General features: G+C 49.4%; 1 protein-coding gene across 1 annotated transcript in view; it reads right to left on the minus strand.

Moving 5' to 3' along the window:
• The window catches only part of LOC109924546 (tonsoku-like protein), a gene marked incomplete at its 3' end in the record, with an annotated part of 44,239 nt that extends 34,909 nt beyond the window's left edge, over positions 1–9,330 (minus strand). The window contains exons 1-5 of the mRNA XM_048621264.1: positions 8,846–9,330; positions 7,243–7,334; positions 6,474–6,630; positions 5,613–5,691; positions 912–1,219 (exon numbers count right to left, since the gene is read on the minus strand). Coding sequence (XP_048477221.1) covers positions 912–1,219; positions 5,613–5,691; positions 6,474–6,630; positions 7,243–7,334; positions 8,846–8,869 — 660 coding nt within the window. The remainder of the gene's footprint in view (positions 1–911; positions 1,220–5,612; positions 5,692–6,473; positions 6,631–7,242; positions 7,335–8,845) is intronic.
• Positions 9,331–9,336: the final 6 nt, after the last annotated feature.

A 9,336-nucleotide genomic window follows, 5' to 3' on the forward strand; every position in this document is an offset into this window, starting at 1 on the left:
AGGTGGATAGGGTCCTGGTTAGTGAGGGGATGGAGGGTTACAGGGAGAAGGCAGGAGAATGGGGTTGAGAAACATAACATGATCAAATGGTGGAGCAGATTCAATGGGCTGAATGGCCTGATTCTGCTCCTGTTTCTGACTGTCCCTGCCCATATCCCAAGAATTGAATCAAACTGGAGAGTAGTTTGAGACAGAGCTGAACCTATGTTGCTGGATACAGTGGTGGATTTGATTGCTCTAACCCATTGATCAGAGCATTGAGCAGCGTGTACTGTCGCCTAGCCTGTATCTCGGTGGTTTAGTAGAGCCAGGCATAACCTGATTGCAGTCCAGTGCTCCAAGAGGCCATCTGACCCATAGCCCCTGCGTTCGCTCTTAAAAGAAATTATCCAGTTGCTCCCACTCTCCTTGCTAACTCCTTATCTACTCAATCAAAACACTTCATAAGTTTGAACACCTCAATAAGATCTCATCTTCACCCCCTCAGCTCCATGAAGAACAATCCCAGCTTCTCCAGTCTCCCCACATGCACTGAATTCCCTAAGCCCTCTGCACATTTCCCTGAGGCAGTGCTGTGACAGGGAGAAACTACTTCCTGAAAGGCAGCGGGGGAGGGGGTAGGTGGGTTCCGTAGGGTGTGTCAGGCTGTTCAGGGGTAACGTCAGGAAACACTTCATCACACAAAGGGGAGTGGGAATCTGGAACTGTCCTCAAGCTCGACTCGGGGGAGCTGAAGCTCTCAGACTGAGATGGATAAATTCCTGTCGCTAAAGATAATTGAGGGAAACAAAGTAATGTCATGTGAATGCAGTTGGGATACAGATCAGCTGTGATCTGATTGAATGGTGCAAACCACTCAAGGGGCTGAATGGCCTCCTCCTGTCCCCACGTAGACTGGCGAGATCTCAAACCTGAAAAGCCGGATCCTCGTTTGGTCTGCTGGTCTCACAGAGAGTCCTCAGGCCTTGGTGTGTGATCTGATTGGAGGAGAGGTCCAGTACGGTCAGGTTGGGCATGGTCACCAGGCAGGCCACCAGCTCCTCCATGGCATCGTCACCAAGAGGATTGGCAGAGAGGCAGAGCTGGTGGGTAGTGGTGTGCAGTTTGAGGGCCCGCAGGATGGGGGTCAGGTGCTCCTTGGTCAGCGACAGGCTGGATAAGTCCACAGAGGAGCCTTTCTCCTGTAGCTGGAGAATCTTGAAAATGGATGGGTATGTAGCTGCAAGCATAGAGACACAACAAGATTATTACAGCAACTGATAACGCCCTGTCTTCATAGAAAATCCAATTATGGCACATCCCTGTTGCAACTGTTTATCCTAACTGCCCCAGAGCAGAGTGTCTCACTCACCCAGTTCAAAGGACAGATAGGAATCGACCACATTGCCGTGGGTCTGGAGTCACATGTAGGCCAGACCAGGTAAGGATGGCAGATTCCTTCCCCAAAACGGCATTAGTGAACCAGATGGGTTTTTACAATTGATGATAACTCCCTGGTCTCCATCACTGAGACTTGCTTTCAATTCCAGATTTGGAGTCAGTCATGCAGCCCAGAAACGGATCCTTTGGTCCTACCCGTCCATACCAACTGGATATCCAAAAGTGATCTAGTCCCATTTGCCAGCATTTGGCCCATATCCCTCTAAATCCTTCTTATTCAAATACCTATCCAGGTGCCTTTTAAATGTTGTAATTGTACCAGCCTCCACCACTTCCTCTGGCAGCTCATTCCATACACACACCACCCTCTGCATGAAAAAGTTGCCCCTTAGGTCCCTTTTAAATCTTTCCGCTCTCACCTTACACCTATGCCCTCTAGTTTTTGGACTCTCCCACCCTGGGGAAAAGATCTTGACTATTTACCCTGTCCATGCCCCTCATTGATTGGTTCAAAGCTGGTGGAAATTCAGTGTGCCCAAACGGTAGCCTGGAGCTCTGGATAATGGTGGCTGGATGGTATTGTTGCTAGACCAGAGACCCAGGTAATGTTCTAACAGGTTCAAATCCTGCCAAGGTAGATGGTGGAATTTGAATTCAGTAAAATTCTAGAATTCAACACATAATGATGACCATGAAACCAGTGACACGAGTTATAAAAGTCCATCTGGTTCACTATTGCCCTTTAGGGAAGGAAACTGCCATCCTTACTTGTTCTGGCCTACATGTGACTCCAGACCCACAGCAATGTGGTTGACTCCTTTCTGCCCTCTGAAATGGTCAAGTGAGACACTCAAGTGAACTGAACCCTTAAGAAACCTCAAAAAGGAATGAAACAGACAGGCAACCTGGCATCATTGAAAAAGCACTGTAAAGTCCTCCTCACTAACATCTGGGGGTTAGTGCCAACATTGGGAGAGCTGTCTCACAGACTAGTCAAGTAACAGCCTGACACAGTCATACTCACAGAATCGTACCTTACAGACAATGTCCCACACACCACCATCACCATCCCTGTATATGTCCTGTCCCACCGGCAGGACAGACCCAGCAGAGGGGGCAGCACAGTGGGATACAGTCGGGAGGGAGTTACTCTGGGAGTCCTCAACATTGACTCCGGACCCCGTGAAGTCTCATGGCTTCAGGTTAAACATGGTTGGGTCCTACAGGACATAGCTGCTAGACTGGGTCTGCGGCAGGTGATGAGGGAACCAACAAGAGGGAAAAACATACTTGACCTCATCCCCACCAATCTGCCAACTGCAGATGTATCTGTCCATGACAGTATTGGTAAGAGTGACCATCGCACAGTCCTTGTGGAGACGAGGTTCTGCCTTCACATTGAGAACAACCTCCATTGTGTTGGGTGACACTATCACCGTGCTAAATGGGACAGACTTCGCACAGATCTAGCAACTGAAGACTGGACATCCATGAGGCGCTGTGGACCATCAACAGTAGCAGAATTGTACTCCAGCACAATCTGTAACCTCATGGCCCGGTATATCCCCCCCTCAACCATTACCATCAAGCCAGGGGACCAACCCTGGTTCAATGGAGAGTGCAGGAGGGCATGCCAGGAGCAGCACCAGGCATACCTGAAGAGGAGGTATCAACCTGGTGAAGCCACCAAACAGGAATAGTTGCACACCAAACAGTGAAAGCAGTAAGTGATAGACAGAGCTAAGCAATCCCACAACCAATGGATCAGATCTAAGCTCTGCAGTCCTGCCACACCCAGTCGTGAATGGTGGTGGACAATTAAACAACTCACTGGAGGAGGAGGCTCCACAAATATCCCCATCCTCAATGATGGAAGAGCCCAGCACATCAGGGCAAAAGATAAGGCGAAGCATTCGCAGCAATCTTCACCAGAAGTGCCGAATGGATGATCCATCTCAGCCTCCTCCAGTTGTCCCCAGCATCACAGATACCAGTCTTCAGCCAATTCAATTCACTCCACACTCATGTCAAGAAACAGTTGGAGACACTGGATACTGCAAAGGCTACAAGCCCTGACAACATTCCGGCAATAGTACTGAAGACTTGTGCTCCAGAACTTGCCGCTCCCTTAGGCAAGCTGTTCCAGTACAGTTACAACACTGGTATCCACCTGACAATATGGAATTGCCCAAGTATGTCCTGTACACAAAAAGCAGGACAAATCCAATGCAACCAATTACCGCCCCATCAGTCTCCTCTCGATCATCAGTAAAGTGATGGAAGGTGTCAGTAACAGTGCTATCAAGCAGCACCTGCTCAGCAATAACCTGCTCAGTGATGCCCAGTTTGGGTTCCGCCAGGGCCACTCAGCTCCTGATCTCATTACAGCCTTGGTTCAAACATGGACAAAAGAGCTGAATTCCAGAGGTGAGGTGAGAGTGACAGCCCTTGACATCAAGGCTGCATTCGACCAAGTGTGGCATCAAGGAGCCCGAGCAAAACTGGAATCGGTGGGTATCAGGGGGCAAACTCCCCAGTGGTTGGAGTCAGACCTGACACATAGGAAGATGGTTGTGGTTGTTGGAGGTCAATCATCTCAGCTCCAGGACGTCTCTGCAGGAATACCTCAAGGTAGTGCCCTCGGCCCAACCATCTTCAGCTGCTTCACCAATGACCTTCCCTCCATCATAAGGTCAGAATTGGGGATGTTCGCCAATCATTACACAATGTTCAGCACCATTCGTGACTCCTCAGATACTGAAGCAGTCCATGTTCAAATGCAACAAGATCTGGACAATAACAGAAGTTGCTGGAAAAGCTCAGCAGGTCTAGCAGCATCTGTGAGAAAATATTCAGAGTTAACGATTTAGTTCCAATGACCCTTCCTCAGAACGTTCTGAGGAAGGGTCACTGGACCTGAAACATTAACTCTGATTTGTTCTTCACAGATGCTGCCAGACCTGCTGAGCTTTTCCAGCAACTTCTGTTATTGTTCCTGATTTACAGCATCCACAGTTCTTTTGGTTTTTATGATCTGGACAATATCCAGGCTGACAAGTGGCAAGTAACATTTGTGCCACACAAATGCCAGGCAATGACCATCACCAATAAGAGACAATCTAACCACCGTCCCTTCACATTCAGTTGTGTTACAATCACTGAATTCCTCCACTATCAACATCCCAGGGATTACCATTGACCAGAAACAGAACTGAACAAGTTATATGAATGCACTGACTACAACAGCAGGCCAGAAGCTGGGAATACTGTGGCGAGTAACTCACCTCCTGACTTCTCAAAGCCTGTCCCACCATCTACAAGGCACAAGTCAGGAGTGTGATGGGATACTCCCCACTTGCCTGGATGGGTGTAGCCCCAACAACACTCAAGAAGCTTGACACCATCCAGGACAAAGCAGCCGCTTGATTGACACCACATCCACAAGTATCCATTCCCTCTACTACCGACGCTCAGTAGCAGCAGTGTGTACCGTCTACAAGATGCCCTGCGGAAATTCACCAAAGATCCTCAGACAGCACCTTCCAAACCCACAACCACTTCCATCTAGAAGGACAAGGGCAGCAGATACATGGGAACACCACCCCCTACAAGTTCCCCTCCAAGTCACTCACCATCCTGACTTGGAAATATCTCGCCGTTCCTTCACTGTCGCTGGATCAAAATCCTGGAATTCCCTCCCCAAGGGCATTGTGGGTCAACCTACAGCACATGGACTGCAGCGGTTCAAGAAGGCAGCTCACCCCCACCTTCTCAAGGGGCAACTAGGGACGGGCAATAAATGCTGGGCCCAGCCAGTGATGCCAACATCCCATGAATAATAAAAATAAACCATCAGCCATTTCTGAAGAAGGGTCTAGGCCCGAAACGTCAGCTTTCCTGCTCCTCTGATGCTGCTTGGCCTGCTGTGTTCATCCAGCTCTACACCTTGTTATCTCAGACTCTCCAGCATCAGCAGTTCCTACTATCTCTCAGCACTACAACACCATCTCCTTTTCAGACACGTACTTAAATCGATCTACAAACCGTTGATACATTTGAGGGAGGTAGATCTAAGGGGTAGGTTTGTGGCAGGTTTGGAAAGTGCTATTGAAGGAGCCTTGGGGAGTTGCTGCAGTACATCTTGTGGATGGTACACACAGATTTCTCAGACCCTCTGCATTCTCCTGTGGATAAAATGTTATTTTTATTGTCCAGTGAATCTCTTTCCTTACTTTGTGCCAGACTGTCACAGGCCCTCTTGTATCGTTCAGACAGTGGAGGCAGATCCCAGGACACGACCTCAGCCAGGACCTGAAAAACATCCGAGTGCCCCTTGAGTACGTTCCCTTCTGATGGAAGCAGCATTGCTCCCGAAGCAATTTGTAACCCTTAGAACACATAACACGTGGTCCCTGTGCATACAGAGACCAAAACCTGCCCTTCTGAATTCAGTCAGAACCTGCCACACTATCTCCCACTTTGTTCATTACCCAATCGTTACAGTTCAGAGGCCATTCGATCCATTGGGCTGGTGCTGAGCCTCCCCTCGGGTGCAGTTCATATTCATATCCCACCCCACATCTGTGCACAGTCCTCGTCTGGGGATATTTGGAGTATTCAGAAACGTACAGACATTGCTACAACAGAAGGTGGCCCTTTTGCATCTATCCTCATCTGGACCCGAATAACGGGGCTTCAGCTTAATGCCATGTTCCAGCTCTTGGCCCATGGCCCAGGAGGTGATGGACCTTGAGATGTAGATCCAAAGTGGGAGGTGGTGGCCTAGTGGTAACTTTCACGGTAACCTCAGCCTTTGTGGGGATTGAACCCCTGCTGTTGGCATCGCAAAACGGCTGACCCGAGTAGGGTCGGGGAGCTCAGTTGGCCGGATTGGCTGCTTTGTGATGCCAATAGCGTGGTTTTAATTCCCACACCATCTGAGGTCACCATGAAAGACTCTCCTTCTTAACCTCTTCCCCTCACCTTCTGGTGAAACCATCACTTGGTTGTCTCTCTCTCTAGTGATTGAGGAGCCCTATGGTCCTCTGGGACTGTGGCGACCTTGCCCGTCCCCTGGTTGTGGTCACACTCACCTCCTCGTTGTCATGGAGAAGGTTGATGATTGGTTCGTGTGGAGAGAGCAGCGCTCCGTCAAGGGTTAGAGAGAGCCGGGGTCTCACACCACACTCGATACTGTATTTCCTTGCTGCTTCCTCTGCCAGCCACCTGATGGTGCATGTGTCCAACTCACTGAAACCAGAAACACAGAGCTCTTCAGCTGCGGTAGGCTCATCTGTCTTCCTCCAGCCCTAGTGCATAGGAGCAAATGACTGCAGATGCTGGAATGTGTGCTGAATTGCTGGAGATCACAGCAGGTCACACAGCAACCATGGAGTGAGCCAGCTAACCTTTTGAGTCTGAATGACTCTTCAACAGAGCTGAAGTGAAGTGTGGAGGGGGCAGCATTAATACAGTGGCTGGGTGAATGGGGGTGGGGGCTGGTTGTAGAGTGCTGGTGGAGAAAAGGTGTTGATAATGTGATAGTCAACATCTTTTGTCCACCAGCATCCTACACCCACTACTAGCAACGTCACCCTCCCTCCCACCCACTTCGCCAACCCTCCCACCCCCAAATTATAGCCTAATCATTACCACAGGAAGTAGTTGATGCCAAAACATTGAATGTATTCAAGAAGTGACTAGATATAGCACTTGGGGGTGAATGGGATCAAAGGTTATGGGGAGAAAGCAGGATCAGGCTGTTGACCCACTGTGACCCAGTATTAGTTATTTCCCCCAGCTTACTGTGGGGTGTGGGAACAGCTCGAAGGTCCCAGTACAGAGTCAGACCCAATCTCCTACCTTTGAGGGACCCCAATGACAAAGCGTTTCTTTTTCACTTTCACCTTCACTCGAAACGATGGGATCAGCAGTGGTGTGTACGGTACACGGGGCTGTGAACACAAGGAACAAGACTTATGGAGCCATCAGAGCACAGGAGGCGGCCAGGAACTTCATCCAGTCCCTGCTGACTCTCCGTAGAGAAATCCAGCTAGCACCCCCTCCTCCCCACAACCCTGCATTCCACCCCCACCGCCACCCCACCAAGTGCCCATCCAAATTCCTCTCAAAATCACTCACTGTCACTGCTCGCCCCCACCCTCAGCCTCCTCATGGTCAGTGAGTTCTTCCTCACACTTCCCTGCATCTTTGCTGAGATAGTCAGAAGTTTAGTTCAGGAAGGCGATGTAGGGTTATGGGGAAAAGGCAGGAAAGTGGAGTGAGGATTATCAGGTCAGCCATGATCTCAACAAATGGCAAAGCAGCCTTTTCTTGGGCTGAATGGCCCAATTCTGCTTCTACACCTTATGGTCTTTTGCCCTACAGATTGTTATCTGGAAATGAACAATCCAATTACCTCCTGTTTGCCCTGACTGAATCTGCCTCCAACAAACTAAGGAATGTTTTAATGAAGGGAAGAAAGTGGGAGAGGGTTAGGGAGGGAATTCTAAAGTTTGGGATTAGCAGCTGAGGCCACTGTCTCTGATGGTCGAGAGGTACTGAATGAAGAAGAGACCACACCCCACCCCCCAAGGTTCTGGGGAGCCAATGGCCTCGTGGCATTGTCACTGGATTGTTATTCCAGAGACCCAGCTCCGGGGGAAGTGGGTTCAAATCCCACCATGGCAGATGGTGGTATTTGAATTCAACTAAATTCTGGAATTAAGAGACTAATGATGACCATGAATCCATTGTCAAATGTCTGGAAAATCCATCTGGTTCACTAATGTCCTTCGGAGAAGGAAACTGCCATCCTTACTGAACCATAGAATCCCTATGTAATGGAAGCAGGCCATTTGGCCCATTGAGTGTACACTGACCCTCTGAAGACCATCTCACCCCTGTAACAGTATATTTCCCACAGCTAATCCACCTAACCTGCATATCTTTGGACTATGGGAAGAAACCGGAGCACCCGGAGGAAACCCACGCAGACACAGGGAGAATGTGCAAACTCCACACAGACAGTCGCCCAAGGGTGGAATTGAACGCGGGTCCCTGGTGCTGTGAGGCAGCAGTGGTAACCACTGAGCCACCACGCTGCTCCAATGTCCTGGTCTGGCCTACATGTGACTCTAGACCCACAGCAATGTGGTTGACTCTTAACTGCCCTCTGGGCAATTAGGGATGGGCAATGAATTCTGATGCACACAATCCTGCGAATGAATTAAAAACAAGGTTGTGAGGCAGATGGAGATTAAAGAGATGGGGGGAGGGCACAGAAACATTTCAAAACAGGGACGTGGATTTTAAAAATCGGGAACAAAACATATCTCTGACACCAAATCTGACAAAATGCAAAGCGGACTTTGTGGGCTACTGCCTCGAGATCTGTAAAGGACAATATTTCCTGAATCCTCTGTCAGAAATATTCCTGGGGGCATGTGGGTTTGTATGTTCCTACCTGCGATGTAGATGGACGCATCATCCTGAGGCTGCTTGGGATCTTGCTCGTTGTATTCTTCACAGATTGTGACAGGGATGACCATGTTCGAGTATCTGCTATCCTACCACCATGATGGTGAGCGTTATCCTGCCCAGGTCTCGGTGAGCTGTTCTGGGTGCCTCCCACCACCGGGGTACTCACTGGGTGTGCTGGTCGACTTGGAGCTTGTGATCTTGGGGTGTGGTCAACCTCCAGCCAAGCATCCTCCGAGCAGTTATCATCCAGCCGATCACTGGCCTTAGCTGGCAATTGTCTGACATTGGGAGCTGTGTTGTTGACCACAGACGATTCTGATTGGTCAACCAGCAGGCTAAGTGTTGTACTCTCTGAAGATTGGATGAATTTGGATGTAGACTTCTCCAAACCCACTGAGGATTGGGCACTGTTGGAAAAAGGTTTCTCTGACCTCTTTGTGGATTGGCCAGTTTTGGATGAGGGTTTCTTTGACC

The sequence above is a fragment of the Rhincodon typus genome, unplaced genomic scaffold (genome assembly GCF_021869965.1).
Source record: "Rhincodon typus isolate 14 unplaced genomic scaffold, sRhiTyp1.1 hic_rhity00000342, whole genome shotgun sequence".
Classification (NCBI taxonomy): domain Eukaryota; kingdom Metazoa; phylum Chordata; class Chondrichthyes; order Orectolobiformes; family Rhincodontidae; genus Rhincodon; species Rhincodon typus.